Source organism: Diceros bicornis, chromosome 1 (assembly GCF_020826845.1).
Source record: "Diceros bicornis minor isolate mBicDic1 chromosome 1, mDicBic1.mat.cur, whole genome shotgun sequence".
Taxonomy (NCBI): domain Eukaryota; kingdom Metazoa; phylum Chordata; class Mammalia; order Perissodactyla; family Rhinocerotidae; genus Diceros; species Diceros bicornis.
Window position 1 is genome coordinate 67257610 of NC_080740.1, and position 19800 is coordinate 67277409.

Genomic DNA, 19800 nt, shown 5'->3' on the forward strand with positions numbered 1-19800 from the left:
ACGGTAGAAACGGAGTGTGGTCAAAATTAGCCTTGAAAAGCCCGTAAAGTACAGTGTCGTGTTGTATCTCTAACTGCAGCCAGCCAGTTTTTCCTCCAGCCTTGAAACCAATCGTTGCTCCTTCAGTAAAGTCCCAGAAGAAATGGGTGGTTTGTCTCTAGGGACCAGGTTGCAGGAAGAACACGTATTTCCGCGCTTCAGCTGAATGCGTGTCAGTTAAAGGAGCACACGCTGCACCTCCACCAGGCCCCCTCTGGGGTGAGCCTCTCACCAGCCCCCACAAACGACCACCATTCTCCCCTTGCACAGATGACAGAAATGATGACCCGGGAACGGTGGGGCCCAGACTCAAACCCACAGCTTCTTGACTTGAGGTCCAGTTTTACTCACGGTGAAAACATGACTGGACCCCCAGAATAACATGCTGCAGGCTGGGCTCCCCAGATCCCGGGCAAGGCCCCCTGGGTTACTCTCGTCCTCCGGCCGGACTTCTCCCGTCCTCCACCCCAAAGAAGTGAAGGAAGCTGAGCTACAGAGAGACAGTCTGGCCAAGAGCAGCCTTTGAGCTTCTCTTCATCCACACCCAGGCCACCCTGAGAAGTCACTCAAGGCCTGTCCTGCGCCGCAGGAAGCAGCCACACCTTCTTCAGCTGCGCCCCCGGGAAAGCGCTGCAGAGATCAGCCAGGGCCCCCCCACGCCATGAGACGTCCTTGCCCTCAGCCTCCGCCTCCTGGCCTCATGAGAAGCTCCCAAGACCCAGCCTGTGCGAGGCCCTGGCCTCATACCCAGTGGCTCTTCGCCTTGCCAGGGCCACACCTGAGAGCCAAGCAGCCTGGGGCAGCTCTCCCTCTGCCCCCTCCTCCTCCGATGACCTGGGCCACAGCCCACCAGCAACTGTGGCCTCTGCCCCATGCCCCAAATATGATTTTCCCAGGAACCCAGCACCCCCAATGTCTACTAGGGCCAGAGAGGACCCCAGGTGCCCCACATTGCATATCCCCCCATTACCCTTTCAAACTGGGGAGGAGGAGGTTGGACTCATGGATAACCCAAGACAGCAGGTGAGCCAAAACTCAATTCTGGATTCCAGTACAGGACTCGGGATGAGTGCGTATTAACTTTATAAACTGAGTTGCCTTTAGATCGGTGGTTTCCAAATATTTTCTGAAGCAAACTTTGTTTTCAAGAGAAATCTTACCCAAAAGTCTGCTATATAAAACAGAAAAGATAATAACACTGACTAGCACCCCATGAGCGTGTATCACACGCCAGCCCGTGCTAAGCCCTCAGCATACTGGGTCTCAGGTCACCCTCACAAACAGCCCTGGGAGGCGGGAACCCCTCTACTCCCGTTGCTTGAATGAGGAAACAGAGGCTCAGGGGATTCAAATAACCAGCCGAGGCTCTCGGAACCGCCGCCATGGCTGTCACATGGCGCTGCTCTGGTAGAAGTGGGCATGAGAAGCCCAGACATTCTCTGTTCAGACTCCCCCATTCTAATCCCACCCCAGCCCATCTGCCGCCACAGCTGCCTCCCCAGAACCTTTGGGCTCCAAGGAGTTCAGTTTGGAAACCAGTGACTTTGGCTGATAACCAAATAATTCTGTATTCCTCAAGCACCCAAGATGAGAGGGGAGAATGATTAGACAGGGTTTTGGTGCATTTTTTTTTTTTGCTTGTCTGGTTTTAAAGCTGAAATCTTAGAAATCATGGAGTCCACACCCCTCCCACCTCACCGATTGTACCTGTGGGGAAACTCAAGCCCCCAGAGGGCTAAGAATAGAGAGGAGGCCCAAATCCTGGCCTCAGACAGCCAGCCCAGATCCCCTCCCACACAACCCCTGGCAGACCAAAGCCAGCATAAATGCCACTACAAACGAAGCCATGAAGCCACCAGCCCACCTAGGTGGCTGTGTTTGGACAGCGTCCCACACTTCAGTGTCCTGGGCACAGCCCACCCCTGCGGCCCTGGCCACGCAGGGCTCTGAGCCCAGAAAAAGGCAGGGTCTCAAGAGAGGAGAACCCACAAGGCAAGCCAGTGGCAGGGGAGGAGGGAGCTGCAGACAGCGGGGTAGCAGGCCCCAGAGAGCAGAGGGAGAAGAGAGAGCAGGGAAGGAGGGGTCAGCGGGGCATGGAGGGAAGTAGCTCGGGCATCAGAGGTGGGGACAGAGGGCCGGCCTGGGGAGGAGGGGACTGAAACAGCAGGCCTTGGTGGGGAGGGGGCACCTCTGGATCCCAAAGCCGAGAGGAATGTCTGTCCATCCTTCACAGGCTTTGTGGGTTGGACTGGGGTGTACCTTGGGTCAGGGGCCCGCTCCAGCTAGGCCACACTCGGGAAGGAGGAGGTCACCCCTCATGATCATCTCTGTCCCTTCCTTGCACCCTCTCGCTCACAGGTCCTCCAGTCCGAGAGAACCACAGAAACCTCCTTCGGACCGGCCCCTTTCTTTGTGCCCACCCCAATCCCAGGCCACCTGCCTCTCCCACCTGCTTTCAAGCCTTCCCGTCCCCCACATGCCCTCACCAATCCTGGTGAGATAGTGGGCACCAAAGCCTGGGTCTCTCTGTCTGGGGACGGCCGGGCTGTGCAGGTGACCACATCTGCCCGGAACACCACCAGCAAGGCCTGGGTCTTGCCCCAGCCCTGAAAGCCAGGCCCTGCTGGCGGAAACACTGCCAGAGGCCGGCCCTGCCGGGCTTCCGGGGGCTTACCTTCACACCATCGTTCTTCTTGTTTCCTCCACTCTTCCCTCCTGCGGAGGAGAGAAAGTAGAGGGTTACCAATACCAGGCAGGGCACCAGGGCCCACAGAGTGAGGATGAGCAGCATCCACGGGCAGCCGGACGGCACGGAGCCGGCTCAGTGATTCTGGGGAGACCTCCTCCTTCTGCTCCTCCCTCCTCCTCGGTGGCCCAGGTCTGCCGGTGCCCGCTAGGTGGGCCTGGGCTCCCCTTCTTCTCAGCAATCTCAAGTGTGACCCTCTGGCTCCATGGGTTGAGGGAGGTGCCCGACGTGTCCCAGGACCGTGGGGTTGCTGTTTCAGCCCAGGGATTCCCTCTGGAACCCAGTCACCAGCCGTGCTGGTGGTAGCCAGCCCGGAGGCCCGGCTGCCCGGCTCAGGGCTGGACGCTCCCTCCCTACCCTGGCCCATTCTAATTTTAGCCCCATGCTTCTGCAGAGGTCATGTGTCAGCCCTGCCTACTCACTCTGGACAGCTGCAAGCCGCGTTTTGCCAGTGACAAGAAGCAGATGCCCCCCTCTGGGGCCCATCCTTGTCAGAGCACCCATCCCCTACAGAGGCCTCCCCATCCTCAAATTCCTGAGCCCCACGCTGGGGCTGGCTGTGTCCCTGGTAGCCAGGAAAAGCAGAGTGACAGCCTTCAGGGAGACCCCATTTCTGTCACTCCCCTTTCCCTCCCTCCTCACCTCCTGGCCAGAGCCCTTAGAGAGGGCATCACCCAGAAAACAGTATGAACGCCCAGCCCTGCCCAGCCTAAGCAAATGCCTTAAGTTAAATGAGACAGAGTATCTATAAAGTGCTTAGCACTGCATTTGACCTCTAGGCAGTAGATGTTCCGGAAACGGCAGCCACTGTAAGTTCTTCTCCTGGTGGCCTGGAGAGGGTGAGCTGGGGTGGAGGGGCAGTACAGGACATTGATGCTCCAGAAGCACAGTGGGGTGGGGCTCAAGGCTGGTCCAGCTTCCCAGTCACCCTCACATTTCCACCTATGACCCCTTCCAGGCTCTCATCCAAAGTTTTCCTCTTGCAAAGCAAGTGTGGGGTGGGCACCTCTGGATCCGAAAGCCAAGAGGAATGGCTGTCCATCCTCCATGGGCTTTGTGGGCTGGACTCGGGTATACAGCAGGGCAGGGGGAGTGCTCGTCCTCGAGCCTCAAGAGGGTCCCTCTCAGCTCCAGCCCACTATTGCAGGACTGTGGGTCCTATGAGGCCACACGTTCTGATTTTCAAGAGAAAACAGAAATCTGGGCTTTTTTATGAGATCTCCTGGTTTTTAACTGCTGGAAACTCTTTCCAAAAAATTTTTTTAAAACACCACTGGCTCCCCAAGCCCATCTAGAGATGGGAACTGACCCATGGGCACCATTTTGTGAGCTCTGGACTAGAGTTCTCTAAGGGTGCTTCAGTTGTTAAAAAAAGACTCTGACTGTCCTGGTGGCTCGTCTTTCAGGTTAAGGAACTGCAGGATGCTTGTCTGGGGAGAGAGTGGGAAGGCAGTTCAGTGCAGTGGGGAAAGCCCAAATCTGGGGTTCTAGGGTTCTCCCACCTCTGGGTCTCATTTGTCCAGCAGGTTAAATGGGCAGGTGGATCCTCTCAGTGAAGCCAGGGCTGTAGCTTCCCAGAGCCACCACCTTGCTATGGGGCCGGCCATGTGTCCACAGCAGCCCTCTCTGGCTGGCCCCAGCCCCAGGCAGAGGGCCCCTCAGGTGAGCTTTGCTATATCTGCTCAGCTGCCCCATCAGCCACCCTGGGCTCCCCAGAGACGGGCCTCTGGCGGCACTGGCCCCGGCACTCTCCCACCTGCCAAGGGGAGCTTCTTGCTAAGCCCTGACGCTAATCCCTTCCCCTTCTCTCTTCAGGACCACATGCCACAAGTCACTGGGCACTCCTTGCCTTCACCAGCCCGGCTTCGGCCAAGACCAAAGGCTCCTACTCCGGTCTCCCTGCTGACCCAACTGGTTAAGGTGACCCAGCTCTGGGCTGGTCAAACCGGTGCTAAAGCAAACTCTGCCTCCCTCTAGCAGTGAGGGCTGGGGGAGGTCAGAGTTCACCTCTCTGAGCTTCAGTTTCCTCATCTGGAAAACAGGGATGGCCAGAGCCCCCCATCGCCTTGTCACGAAGGCCACCTGAGCGAAAGCATGGGGACTACTCAGCAGGGGGCTCCAGTAATGTGGGGAATGGGAATACTGCTACTCCCCGGGCCTGGCTCAGGCCCGCCTGGACCTGTACCCCAATATTTGGGAGGCCTTCCCCTCTGGCTGGCCCAGCCTGAGAACCCCAGCAGGGCTGTGAGTTGGAGGAGACAGACTAAACCTCTAAGCCTTCCTAGTGGGCCCTTGGCTTGCTGACCTTTGACCTTTCTCTACTTCTGGGTGCAGGTTTGCATCAGGGGAGCTAAGCCCCAGTCACAGGGTCCTCTGCAGCCTCCACTCTCCCCAGGTCCCCTGGCCTGAGGGTACCCAGATATCCAACAGGGCAATGTCGCCACCTCCTGCAGGATGTTTTTGGGACTTTGAGGTCCCACCACCTACCAGAGAAGTTCCTGGTGGCCAGCATAGTGGTGAGGATGGCTCCCTGCAACAGAGAAGCAGAGGGGGTGTGCGGGAGAGGAGGCGGGAGGTGACGGGGGAGAGGAGAGACAGACAAACGGGAGGGGAGTGGGGAAACAGAGGCAGGTGCTCCATTCAGACACAAAGCCAAGGCCTTCTGTTCCTGCCCCTCCACTTGTTCCTCAGCCCACAGCCTGGAGACTACCCCTGCCTCCCTGGAGAAGTCTAGGTGAGCCAGGCCTCAGCTGGCACGGCTCCGATGACAGGGCCCTCCTAGGAGCAGATATTAATAGGTTCCACCGGCCTGGCCAGAGCTGGTGAAAGGACTTGGGGACACCTGTCAGTGGGGGCTCCCAAAGGCCAAGGAAGTTTCCTGCCTGGGCAAGGACGGTAGACCCTGTGCCCCCTCGGCCCCCCCCAGTCTCCGCCCTCTGCCCCAGGCACTCAGCACCTGGCTGCAGCGTTAGTTCAGCCCTCCGTGGTTCCTGGGCTCAGAACCCTGAGGGTTAATGTGGAAAAACCCTCTTTTGTCAACGAGGGGCTGGGGGACGACGGCCCTTCTGTTTCTGACGCTGTCTGATTTGGTCGTTCTCTGAGTCTGACAGTCCATGATTGTAAGAATCCCTGATTCCAACATTTGAGACTTCCTCCATGACAGCTCCCACTGGCGTGGCGGTGGGACTCAGTTCTCCTGGCATCGTGTTGTCTACCACGCCCGGGCCCATGTCCTCGTCCTGAGCCTCCATGCCAGGCCTGGGAGCAGCGGACGAGGAGGTTCTGGATGAGCCAGGGCCTCACCTTCCATCACTCAGCATGCTGATGGCTTCTCTGTTCTGACCAGCGGGGGACCCCTTGGTCGCTCTTCCTACCTGCTCATGGGGCCCCTGGCAAGGCCTAGGTCAGGAGCTGTCATGGCCCTGAGAACACACAGCACCTGCTGAGAGGCTGGCAGCTAGAGCCCACCTGGGTCCCACTGTGGCTCCCTCAGGGCCACAACCCCTATCCAGGTCTCTCGGCCGTTCCTTTCCAGCGCTCCAGCTGGGGCCTCTCACCCCACCATGGTCTCCTGCCCAGTTATGTGTCACGCCCTGAAACCTCTCCCCAGCCAAGCTGACACACTTCCAGTCCCCCTAAAGGGTCTGCACAGGAAGCTCATGCTTCCAGACTTCTGCACAGGCTTCTCTCTCTGTCTGGAACACCTGCCACTCTGACTCTACGCTGCTGATACCTGCTCATCCTTCGGGCTTTCAGCTCAAATGCCACTCGCCCAGGAAGGCTTCCAGGATCCTTCCCTGGTCCTTCTGGACCTGGTTCCTGGCCCTGCTATGTGCTCCCACAGCCTTGGGGCGTGCGGTCACAACACTCACCACTGCCCCGTAATGTCCTGGGTACTTGTCTGTCCTCTCCACTGCTCACTGCCCAGCCCAGACAGCAGGTGGTCAACAAGCGCTTGTTGACTCAATGAAGGAAAGAACTAGTGAGCACGGCTCTCGGCCGCTGTGGAGACCCAGGCCAAGCTACTCTCACGTCCGGGGGGCATGGAGGGCGAGGACCCGTTACCTTCAGTTTTCTCCTGGCGTTGAACTTCTTCAGGCAGTCCACGGTCTCCTGTCTGTGCATGCAGGAGGCCACGGTGGACCGGTGCTGGGGGAAGAAGGGGAGAGGTCTGTGAGCGGAAGGCAGGCATCCCCCAGGGCCCCTCAGCAGGGCGTCTTATGAATGTGGTTGGCATCTTGGGAGGAAAAATTCATTGTTCTAGGGGATGTTGTAAACATCGCAGGTGCTTAGCATTCCTGGACCAGATGTTCAACGCCAGTAGCATCCCTGGTCATGATGCCAACCCAGAACACTTCCCATTTCCACTTTCCCCTGAGAGCAACAGCAGGGTCAGGGTCTCTCGGATTAAGCCCCCTCGGCCCCACGCTGGGGCCAGGGGCAGGGCCAGGACTCCATGAGGACATTAACCCTGAGGTCTGGAGGTCCCCTGGGAAGGGTCCAGCTGCGGCCGGCTCACCGAGATCCAGGGGTGCTTGAGTGCCTCGGCGGCCGTGATGCGTTTGGATGGGTTGATAGTCAGCATCTTGTTGATCAGATCCTTGGCTTCTGGGGTGACGGTGTCCCATTCTGGTGACGGGAACTGAAAGGGGCAGAGGGGCCAGGTTTGCCCAGCCTACCCCAGGCCACCCCTGCGATCCCTCAGCCCCTGACTGGCAGGGGAGCAGGCAGGGGTCCTACTGCCCGTCCACTTGGACATCGACAACCAGGAGGAGTTGGGGCAGGTCCCCTGACCCCAGGACAAATCAGAACCTGGCCAGGGGGAAAGGAGGCCTCCCTCTGCTGTTCTGAGGCTGTGCCCTAACTGGAGAGCAGTGGGCCAGTGGCTATAGGCCAGACTTCAGAATCAGAAGGCTGGGTTCAAGTCCTGGCTCTGCCTCCTGAGTTGTGTGACCTTGGGCAAGCCACGTGACCCCTCCAGCTGTCTCTAGAGATGCCGTGAGGATTAACTATGACATAAAACACATGGCACACAGCTTGATAGATATCAGCCATGCAGAAAAGCAGTCCAGCTTGATAGTTAGATGCATGGACACCATGACTGCCTGGGTTCAAGTCCTAGCTCTATTGTTTCTCAGCGACGTGATCGGGACAGTCATTTAACCTCTCCGTGCCTCAGCTTCCCCGTCTGTAAAACGGGGATACCAACAGTACCTATGCCATAGATTGGTGTGAGGATTAACTGTAATAATACGTAGACAGCATTTAGAAGAGTGCTATACAAGTGCTAGCGATTATTATTATTTGTATACATATATTTGTGTATATATATAGAAGAGGGAGACAGAGAGAGAGAACCTGGCTTCTGGGGCCTGCGCCCCCACCTCTCGCCCCACTTTGGTGCTGCTTCTGCTCTCTGGGGCCCTATGGGCTCAAGCCCATCACTTAGAGGCCCCAGTCATTAGGCACGCCCAGCTTGTCACCTGGCCCCAGTCAGTCCTCAAGTTCCACCTGCCAATCGCCCTGCAACTAGAGAGCAGCAGGGAGGCCTAAGTGGGCTGGGGGGGGCAGGAGGGAGGTGTCGTCAGGTCCCTGACCTCACTGGGCATTGGCTTTCACAGGAAGGGGCCCAGGGGATGGCAGGGAGGCCAGAGACAGGAGTGACACTCACATCATAGGCGCCGGCTTTGATCTGTTGGTACAGGCGGTGCTGGTCTTCATCCCAGAATGGGGGATACCCAACCAGCAGGATGTACAGGATGACCCCTGGGGAGAGGACCAGGAGACACTTCAACCGTCTGTGAGGAGGAGCAATGGGAAAGGAGAGAGAGGATACCAGCGATGCAGGCGGCCGGGAGGATAAAGGGGCCTTGGGATGGACTCACCGCAGGCCCACAGGTCCACAGGCTTCCCGTACGGATCCTTCCGCAGCACTTCTGGGGAGAGGTATCCAGGTGTTCCTGCGAACCCTGCTCCCCAGACACACAGACAGGCAGACACACACACAGAGGTTGGTAAGTAACCCGGAGCGAGAGCCTGCTGGAAGAGGGATAAGGGTTGCCCTGGAGATGGGGAAACACCCCCTGTCCCCCAGAGTGGGCCAAGGGCAGGAAGCCCTGGCCTGGTAAGCCAGCAACACCTCTAGACCAGGGTGGACAAGTACATAGTACACCTGTCACCACCCTCACTCCAGGGCCTTTGGCAGAAGTCATTGATCAGTCCCAGAGACCTTCCCACGGAGTCCTGGCTCAGCGTCATAAAATTCTAGCATGACCCTCCCAGCAGCCACTACCAAGCAGTTGCTGGTGGCACTAGAGAAGAAGTGTCCTTGTCATGTCACTCCAGGCTCGGCTGAACCCTTTCCCACTCCCCACCCCTTCCAGGAGCTGGTGCTGGGATGGCAGGAGGCCCAGCCTTAACTCTGGCTCTGCCCTAAGTCCCTTGGGTAGGCCTCTTTTCCTTCTAGGCCTCAGTTTCCTCATCTGCCAAATGAGAGATTAGGGATTCCCATCTTAAAAACCTCCTGGCATTGTTGGGAGGATCAATTGAAAAATCAGACACTGAAAGTATTTTAACAAGTAATCATAAGAACAGTTCCTACGTATTGAGTGTGTGCTAAGCAGGGCTGAGCACTTCCTATGCCTGATCTCATTTAATCCTCACACAGCCCTGAAAAACATCCTATTAGTGTCTCCATTTTACAGATGAGGAAATGAAGGCTCAGAGAGGTGAAATGATGCACCCAAAGTCACACAGCTTGTACGTAGCAGAGTCAGGATTTGAACCCAGAGCTCTGATTCTTAACCACTGATCAATACTGCACACTAAAGAGTATCCCCACATGGCTGAAGGGACTCAATGACGCCAAAAGCTCAGAGCATGCTGGGTCACATGAGTGTCAATCCCGGCTCTACCCCTTTTAATCTCCCTGGACCTGTTCCAAGTTTCTTGGCCTCTGTTCCTCATCTGTAAAATCAGGGTAATAATCTCCATCTCCCAGGCTGTTAGGGGAACCCAGGGAAGCCCCTAGCCAACAGCGACGGTGTGTGCCTGTGAAGAAGCCATGTACTGATTTAATGATAACTGTGTCCCTGCACCTGGCTCCCCAGGAGATAGGATGGGCAACACCCATGGACCCAGATGCTGGGTGGGGTGGGGCCTTTGCTCCCTGGGCCCTGGCTGGTGCAACAGCCATCTCCAACCTGCCCCTGCTCGGGCAGAGAGTTCCTAGATCCCGCCGTTTCAACACGAGGCTGGCCCCCACACCCCTGCCACCCCCCCCACTCACCGAACCACGCCTGCTGCTCCCCCTCCACCTCGATGGCCAGACCAAAGTCCGCCAGCTTCACCGCGGCGCCCTTGAGCTTGGAGGCCAGCAACAGATTCTCCGGCTTCCCAGCACCAGAGAGAAAAGGGAAAAGGGGGAGGGAAGGGCCAGAGGACAGTGAGCAGATTCAGAGCCTCACCTCCAGGGGCCTGGGCTTCCAAGAGGAGCAGCTTGACAATCCAGGGGTGCCCTGCCCCCACCTCCAGCCCCAGTCACAGGACCCTGAGCTTCAGTCCCCAGAGAGGGGACTATCCCACTGCAAGTCCTCCGTTTTCTGCAACAGGAAGACCCTTCCTCCATCAGCCATCTCCTCCTTCCCCTCCCCTCAGGTCTGGGCTGGTGCTGAGGTGAGGGTGGGGGTGGGGAGTGGAGGGACAACCACAAGCACAATAAGGAAAAAGAAGCAACATTTATTGTGGACCTACTATGTGCCAGCCACAAGGGTTTTGCATACATTGTATCATCAGCCCTTTGGGGTAGAGAATGGTATCATCCCCACTCTCCACTGTCGCCTTCTTACAGCCCCTGAAACAGTCACGCTTGTTCCTGCCTCAGGACCTTTGCACTTCCTATTCCCGCTGCCTGATTTGCTCTCCCTCTGAGCTTCACAGGCCTGGCCCCTTCTCCTCATCTGGCGCTTACCTTCATGTCACTCCCTCCAAGAAGCCCTCTGTGACTACTCTATCTAAAGGACGAGCCCCCAGGTATCCTCTGTCTTAGCTCCTTGTTGTTACCTTCATAGATCTCATCACAATTTGTGATGTTTTTCCCCATCTGTCTGTGTGCTTGGTCATTATCTGTCACCCCTGGAGAATGTGGGTTTCTTATCTGTCCTGTCCACCACTGTACCATCAGCACCTAAGACAGTGGGCAGCACATAGCAGGCACTTAATAATTATTTACTACATGTATAAAGATGAGGAAACTGAGGCTCAGAGAGGTTAAGTGACTAGACGAAGATCACACAGCTGGTAACTGATAGAGCCAGAAGCGAGGCAAAGTCTGGCTCCAGAGCCGTGCCCTCAACCACTTTAAGTCGAGAGATAGGGGGCCTCGTCCATGCCACCTGGCCCCTGGGGCATCGAGGCTGCTGTCTTCTGCTGGGTCTGGAGGACAGGAAATCCCCTTCCTCCAGTGTGGACTCTCCAGTTAGATAGCCCCGGCTACTGATTTTAGTGCTGCCACTTCTATGCTGCGGAACTTGAGCGAATTATTTCACTTCTCTGAGCTTTAGCTTCCTCTCAGAAAAATGGGGATAACGCCTCCCTCATGGGGTGGCATCGGATTGATTGCAATAATCCATGTAAAGCGCTTCGCGGGAGCTACAGCAAGTGCTTGATACGCATCAGTACTCATATTTTCTGCTTTGGGGGCTCCGAGTCTCTGGAGACAGCTGGTTTCCTTTGATCCCCTTCCCCATGGGACTTTCGAGGGGTCTCACAGCTGACCTTCCACTGCCCAAAGCTAGGCAGGATGCAAACAAATATAGCTCTGTCTGCCCCTCGTTAAGGCCTCTTTTGTCCTCGGGGGACTGTGTTCCCAACGTGTCCTGGGTCTCAGTCGCCGTCCTGCCCTGATTTGATGAATGTGCCACTAATTAATCTATCCAAAGTGGCCTAAATTTGTGCTGCCTCTCCTCCTTCCTCCTCCTGTGCTGGGGCTGCAGCTATAATGGGAACAGGCCCTCGGGGAGAGCCGCCCTGGTCTGACCAGAGACACTCCTCCAGCACACACTTGCCCGTGGGGCTAGACTGAGCCACAGCGAGCTCACCTGGGCTCAGGGAGGAGCCACGGACTGTTCGTGATAGTCAGAGGTGGGCAGGGCTTCTGGTCAGAGCATTGCACCCCAAAAAGGGACCTGGACCAACTGGAGGATGCCCGGGAAGGGTGCCCAGGATGAGGAGGGCCTGGAAATCCTATCCTGGGTGGCAATGGAGGAGAACAGCCTGCAGAAGACTTAGGAGCTACAACAAAGCTGCTCCAGGGCTGCTCTGAGGTGAAACCTTGATCTGTGTAGCCCCAAAGTGTAGAACTGGGGTTCCCGGGCAAAACCCGCACTGCAGGAAAGATGGAAGAAGCATTTCCCAATGGTGCAACGGGCTACCCCTTAAGAAGTGAGTTCGTAGTCACTGAAGGTCAAAAAGTAGAGGTTTGACGGACACCCAGCAGGGTTACCTAGAAGGGGCTGCTGCAGAAGCAGGAGCTGGGCTGAGTGGCTTTTTGGCCCCAGACCACCCAGGGCATGGGACGTGGGGTTAGAAGGCTGGGGCTCCAATCTTAGCTCAGGCACAGCTGAACTGCATGTTCTCAGGCAAATCCCTCGGACTATTCAGGCCTTAGTTTCCTGCTCTGCAACATGGGGGTGATGTTACGAGCTACCAGCAGCTGATGCCATGAGGCCCAGCAAAGGAGAGACGTGAAGTCTGTGCTGACCGGGCAAGGTCGTGCGGCTGGTGCCAACCCTAGACTCCACATCTGCTTAGTCCTGCCCATCTCCTTCTTCAAGTGAGAAGAGGAAGGACTCCCCCAAGGCCTGTTTTTCCTCTCCTCCACCTGCCAGAGACCCGGAAACAAGAGTAACAACATGTCTGTGTACCAGGCACTTGTGCTGTCTCCTTTGATTTCCTCACCAAGCCTGTGCAGAGGTTGCTATGGCAACCCCCACTGTAAGGAAGCTGAGGCCGTGCAACTAGAAAGTGGCCTAGCTGGGATCTGGACCCTGCCATAGCCAATCTTGGCAGTCTAACTGCATCCTACCTGGCCAGGCACAAAGCACGTGGGGCTGGGAGTCAGGGGACCTGGGTCTCGAGCCCAGATGCCCAGCATCCCTGAGCCCACTCTCCCCATGGGAACAGTGGGGGAAATATTCCCCACCCAGCCCAACTCAGGGAAATTCAAGGGATTCTGGTAATACCCCTGGCTCCACAGGTGGAGGGAAAGGCAGGGGCAGAGGGGCAGGCTCCCTGTGCGCCACACCCTCGGGCGCGTTGCTCACCTTCAGGTCCCGATGCACCACCCCCATCTGGTGGCAGTGCAGCACGGCCTCCAGGATCTGCTGGATGCAGTGACTGGCAAGAGAAAGGAAGGGGTCACCACGTGAGGGCAGGCCCCCCGCCATGGGGAGCCGGGCGAGATGCCCTGTCCCCGGGGCCACTGCCAGGCCACACCTGACACTCACCTGGCATCAGCCTCACTGTAATACTCCCGGGCCACAATGTCCTCAAACAGCTCCCCACCGGTGACCCTGGGGAGACAGGCATGGAGTCACCCGCCCACGGGGGCCCTGGCCAGCTAAGGGTAGGGCCCAGCGACCTCAGAACCTCAGCCCCAACAGGAAGGACCCCAGGGGTCATGGAGATGCCCCCAGCTACAACCCCTTCCTGGCTTCCAGCCCACCCTCCACTGACTTTCCTCCTCTCCATCCCGGCTCCTCTCCCTCTCGGGCCCAGGCTGGCATTGGGACTGGAGGTGGGGCACTCAGGACTCATCACTAGGATTCATTAGGCTCCTGGAGCCCAAGGGCTGGGGTTTTTTGTTTTTTAACAGACTATTTTTTAGAGTAGCTTTAGGTTCACAGCGAAATTGAACAGAAGGTACAGAGATTTCCCATATACCTCCTGCCCCTCCCCCATTATCAATGTCTCAAGAGCCGCAAGATGAGATCAGTGTCATTGCTGAGCTCCCCTGCCAGTCCAGGATCCCCCGAGGCCCATCATTTCATTATTGCTTTTCATTCAATCAACTGGCTTTAAAAACTTTAAAATGATTCCAAAAGGAAACTTTATATCGCTGTCAGAAATGGAACACGAGCATCACTGGTCACAAATAGAAACAAAACTAAATATACAACACTACGGTGAAAGTTAAAAGTGTGCGTTGGTGCTGCAGGAAAACAGACCTGCACTGCTTGTGTGGCAAGCCGACCACATTTCGGGAAACTCTGTATCAGAAGAGGGGATTCAGCCCAGCCTGGGGGCATCTGGGACCCCTCAGGCCAAGAGACCCAGAGACCACACCCATGCTCAGGCTGCCCCAATACCCACAGTACATCCCAGGGAGGGCCCAAACTCACAGGTCGAAGATCAGATAATGGTGTCCCTCCTCGGAGATGCTGTCATGGAGCCGGACTGAGGGAAGGACGGGGCAGGAGTTATGCCCAGCACACTGCTCCCCACCCCCGCCCTCCCTCTCACTCCTCGAATAGCCAACATTGCAATTTCTCAGACAGTCGCTGAGCACGAGCTAGGTACCAGTTGCTTTGACAAACGGAGGTGAACAGGGACCCATTGACCTTGGGCGTTGCCAAAAGACGCCTGGGCTTAAATACTACAGACCCCTGTTTTGGTCAAAGTTTGGTCCCCTCCCCTCCCCAACCCTCAGTTTCCTTGCTGGGCAGGCTGGCGTCATGGAATGAGCTTGTGGCTCAAATCTCTGCTACTTCCTGGCTGTATGACTTCGGACAAGGTGCTACGCCTTTCTGAGCCTCTCTTTCCTTGCCTGGACAGTGAGAATAAGACTCCTGGACTTGCGGCTTTGTTGTGAGAATTCCATGAGGCACACAGTCGGTGCTTACTCAGTGCTGGCCCTGAGCTAATATCCCTGCTCTGTTTCCAGGTCTGAGGAGATAAGAGAGCCGGTAGAGGCGGGAGTGACAGCGGTCCCTGAGTTGTGACGTGCTGAGAAACTGTCATCTCTTCACAGCTCATTTACCAAGAACAGAGGCAAGGCTCCCAGGAGCCCGGAGCTCCCCAAATTACTCTGGAGCTTCTGAAAGGAAGGGCCTGAGGCCTGGGGCTGACTCTGGGGGCCCGCACCCTGCCAGCCAAGGGCAAGTTCTCCCAGGACACGTTCACATCCTTCCCTGTGTCGCAACCTAATAATGTCCCCAGAGAGGGGTGCAGGCCTGCAGAATTCTGATACATCGCACAATGGAAAATTACACAGCTGTTAAAATACTGCCGCAGTTATGTAGCCACTGGTTTGGAATCATCTCTCAATTATGCTGTTTGCCGAAAAAGCAAAATGCAAAACAGTGTATGCAGTACTTTTTTAAAAAGATGTATTTCAGCCTGTATGTGTCCTAAGTCTCTCTGGAAGGATACAGAGATGTGGGCACCGGGGTTGTCTTGGGGAGGGGAATTGGGGGAGCAGGGGTCGTGGGTCAGTGAGACTTACTTTTCACTGTAAACCCTCATGCCATCTGAATTTGTGCCATGTACATGTGTTTCTGACTCAAGACTGAGTCCCCTAAATTGCTTATGGCTCTCATATCTGCATGTAAAGTTGGGAGAAGCAGGCATCAAATACACCAGAGTGGGTCCCCACGGGAGGGGAAATGGGGACCAGAGACGGAAGATGGAGGGGACACAAATTTAAAGAAAAATTTTTTTAAATTCTTCAATGATGATAGATATTTATAAATAATGACTGAAAGACGTTTTAAAGCAAAACTAAAAAGCAGGTCACCTAAGAGTATATGTAATATAATCCTGCTTTAATTTTTTACCAACATTTTGTCATAAAATTTCAGACAGAAGAGTGACGTCAGCATCAAAAATTTCAAACATACAGTCAAGTGAAGACTCAGGTGCTCACCGCCTAGATTCTATCATTACTGTTTTCTTATACTTGTTTTATTGCATTTCTATCCATTCTTCCATCCATTAATCTATTTTAATATTTTAATGCATTTCAAAGCAAATGCAGGCCTTATTTTTTCAATATATATGTGTATTGAGTGGGGCATCCTGTGTTTTTTGTGTGAGGAATCTGGCAGCCTCACATTGGAGCCCTGCCAGACCCCCTTTAGTAAGATGGTGCAGCCATCCTGCAGCTGCTGGAGGTTGGCTGCTAACAGCTCACGGTTGCCCGCCTTTTCTGGAGAGTTGTCCGTTGCTGATAGAGGCACCCCACCCATGACGTTACCTACAGCCTTCAGCCAATGACTGACTAACGTATGGGAGGCAGGGCTGGTGCAAAGGTCCAGTCTCTTTGCCTTAAGGAAGAACAACTCCAAGATGGGATTTACGCTCCAGAGGCTCCCCATTGCACCCCCCACCTGGGATCAGGTCAAAGGTAGACTTGACCTGAGGCCACATCCCAGCTGGATACCTTCCCCTTCTCTATACTGCTTCATTCCATCCCTTACAGGTCTCCGTGGGGAGCATACCCTCAATAACTCACAAGCACCCGAACCCTGCCTCAGGCTCTGCTTCTAGGAAACTTGACCTGAGATGATAATATGCATAGGTGTACTTGAGAAGGGACAGACATCAAATATCATATGACAGCTTATATCATACAATGTTAGCTCTAGATCTGAGGTTATAGGAGATACTTTAACAATTATTTGTCTTCTCATTTATCTGCAATAAACTTGCATTATTAGTGTATCAAGATAAAGTTTTGAAAAAGACCCTTTCCTCTCCCTGCCTGCCTCCAAGCAGACTTTTGGGGAGTGGCCTCCTTCCCATCTACTCTGCTCCAGGTGAGTTTTTAACTTCCCTTTCCTGAGTGTGAAAAGCTCTAAGAAGCCAAGCTGCAGCCAGAACCATCTCAGGAAGGGCTTTTAGAACCAGTCAACAGCCATTTGAGAGAGGCTCCAAGAAGACTGGGGTCGCAGATCCACCCTGATCAGGAGCCTCGGCCCCTTTAGAGAAGGTCCTAGGGCTCAGGGAAATGGACGGAATTGGGGCGGGGGGGTCTCCAGAGCTGACTCTAGCTCAGGTGGTGCCTTCGTGCTGACTGTAAAAGGCTGCCCCTCCGAGCAGCTAGGCGAGGGGGACATGGGCTGGATTCCAGCCCCCTCCCACGGGAAGGTACCGGAGTCAGCTTCCGCCCCTGAGAGGCGGCTGCATCACGGCTCTGAGCCTAAGAGACAGGACTTCTTTCAGTGCTGTTTTCACACACAAAACCTCCCCTCCCATCAGCAGAGGCTGCGCCGAGGAAAAACTCAGCCCAGAGCCCAGGAGGACAGGCCGGATTCACGGGCGGGGCAGGGCTATGCCCCGGTCCCACCTCCTGGTGGAGAGAGCGGGGAGGCTGCGCTCATGGACTCGTGCGGTCACTTTTTGACTTTTTAAAATATTGTCATAAAACAAACAAATCTGTAACCTAGTTTTCATTTATGTAGCTGGACTCATGAATTCCTGACATTTCTGTCACATTTCCAACAGTTATCATTTTTTTCTTGAAAATTAAAGGATAGAACTTGTTCCTCTATGCACGTGTCCCTCTGACAACACACTGCTGATGGCCACTTGGAAAGCTAAACAGAAGGACTGAGAACGTGGGCTCTGGAGTCAGACTTGCTGGCTTCACCTCCCAGCTCCACCTCTTACAAGCTGTGTAACTTGGGGCAAATTATGTAACCTCTCTGAGCCTCCATTCCTAGCAGCAATGCTAATATCACTGGACTGGTGTGGGGGGTCAATGAGATGATGCTCGTAAAGCACTCAACACAGTGCAGGGCATTAGGAAGAACTTAATAAATGAAGACATCGTCATCATCATTGACCAACCTCACTTTCCCTCTCCACTCCAAATCATATGCTAAACTCTCAGGTTGTCTCCTGCCCCCCAGGGTGGCCTTCGGGGGAGATCTGCCCCATCAGCAGGTGGTAATGGTACAGAGAGCAGGGTACAGTCTTCCCCCAGGCAGGATCTGGAAAGTAAATGCTCTGTGTATGGCACAGTTGGACCCACCTATGCCGAGTCAGGGACCTCCCTGACCTGGTCCCCTTGGAGCTGGGCAGTGGCCACACAGAGGCAGCAACGTTGGCTGGATTCGCCAAGCAGGCTGAATAGGACTCAGTCTGGTTTCTCCAGGCACAGACTCACCTCTCAGGCTCTGCATCCACATCTGTACCTCTTTGTACTTCTCTGGACAGATTACAATCTACTTTGAAGAGAGACGCTTGGAGGATCAGGAAGGGGCACCCTCCCAGGACACTGCCACCCCTGACAACAGCTCCAGCTTCTTCTGAGTGTCTTCCTGTTCTGGATCTCAGCTCTGCTCTCCACTTCCCTGTACACCAGCCACCCCCACCCCATCCCCCATCCCCCATCCTCATTTCTTCTGCACATCCTCAGTGCCTTGGCACATGGTGGGACCTCGGATGCACTTGACATCAGGTGAATGAATGGATGAATGAAGGAGTAAATAATTCAACAGTGACGACGATGATGAAGATGATAGCTGTCATGTCTAAGATTCTACCACATGTCAGCCTTGTGCTAAGTGCTTTACTTGCAATATCTTATTTAACCCTCTTAACAGTTCTAGAAGCTGGGTACCATATTATCCCCATTTTACAGAGGAGGGTACTAAGGCTCAGAGAGGTTCATAGCCTGCCTAAGCGCAAACGCCTAGTAAATGGCAGAGCTGGGATTTGAGCCCAGGCGTGTCTGACTGCAAACTCCATTCTCTTAACCACCATGTATATATAGTGCCCAAAACTGCTGACCCCAAATCTCGATGGCTCAGAGGAATGAGAATTGTATGGAGTTCCAGGCAAGAGGATAATTCCTCAGGTAAGGTTGTTCTGTGGGAAGGTGTAGATTGGAGAAAAAGAGGGCAGCTTAATGATAATCAAGCGCTTACCTTGGGACTATCACTGTGCTATGCTTTATTTTATCATCACAGTCCTATTATGAGGTAGGTATCCTTTCCATTTTCCAGAGGAGAAAACTGAGTTTCAGCACGGTTAAGCAACGTGTCCAGGGTCACAGAGCAATTAAGCAGCAAACCCAGGATTTGAGCTGTACCCTGTTAGCTCCAGAGCCCTTAACTTACTGCTCCCCATTATAGCTAGGAAGGGGAGCAGGGAGGAGGCAGCATTGACCTGAGACAGCTGCAATTGTGTAGCAACACACACACACGCACTCCCCGCCTTCTTCCTCCAGAGCTGACAGCCTTTATAAGAAACATGGGAATTTATAGTCAGAGATCACTCACAGCCCCTCCATAGTACACTCGCGGAATTGGAGGCCTGGAGGGGGCAGGAACAGCCCAAGGCCACACAGCGAGGACATTAGCAGGTCAGGGACCAGGGTCCCACCCTGGGCTGTTGTTCCCTGCCAGCCGCCTTGCTGTCCCTTCTCTGATTCTGGCCCTGGAGCCTCTGGCTGCTGTTTGTGCAGCTCTGTTCCCTTCCCAGGCACAGGGAAGGGGAGGTGCCTTCTGGGTATAAATAGCAGATGGAGATGCTTCTCTCCAGCAAGAGAGTTAACCCTTGGGGCCCTGGGTACAGAGAGATGCTCCTCTCCCGAGGGAGATGGTGTAGTGGCTGTCAGAGTTGGAGTATTCCTTCGAAATCACCTAGACATTGCTCCTCAAAGTGTGGTGTGCGAACCAGCAGCCTTGGCATCGCCTCAGAGCATGTTAGAAATGCAAAGTCTCAGGCCCCACCCAGACCCAGAATCTACCTCTTAACAAGATGCCCAGATGGTCCAGACAGCCGTCTCCTTGTGAAGTTGGGGGAAAGTGGTTCAGAGAGGGTAGTGCTCCTACCCAAGGTCACACAGCCATTCCCTGACACAACTATATCTAGAATCTGCACTTCCTCCCCCCATGACTCAGAGCCCTGATGAGCAGGGCCGCAGCCCCTCATTTGTGCAGGGGTGGGGAAGGAGAGGTCAGGCAGTGACATGTTGTTCAGTGCCCATCCCCACCTGCCCTGGGCCCAGC

At 55.0% G+C, this 19800-nt stretch overlaps 1 protein-coding gene across 5 annotated transcripts in view; it reads right to left on the minus strand.

Moving 5' to 3' along the window:
* Positions 1–19800, minus strand: part of CAMK2A (calcium/calmodulin dependent protein kinase II alpha) — a 62403-nt gene that overhangs the window by 19541 nt on the left and 23062 nt on the right. For all 5 annotated transcript variants that reach the window (XM_058544058.1, XM_058544030.1, XM_058544048.1 and 2 more), the window contains exons 4-13: positions 14185–14239; positions 13291–13356; positions 13108–13180; positions 10074–10176; positions 8671–8754; positions 8457–8551; positions 7305–7427; positions 6851–6934; positions 5273–5315; positions 2714–2754 (exon numbers count right to left, since the gene is read on the minus strand). In XM_058544058.1, the coding sequence (XP_058400041.1) occupies positions 2714–2754; positions 5273–5315; positions 6851–6934; positions 7305–7427; positions 8457–8551; positions 8671–8754; positions 10074–10176; positions 13108–13180; positions 13291–13356; positions 14185–14239 (767 nt within the window). The remainder of the gene's footprint in view (positions 1–2713; positions 2755–5272; positions 5316–6850; positions 6935–7304; positions 7428–8456; positions 8552–8670; positions 8755–10073; positions 10177–13107; positions 13181–13290; positions 13357–14184; positions 14240–19800) is intronic.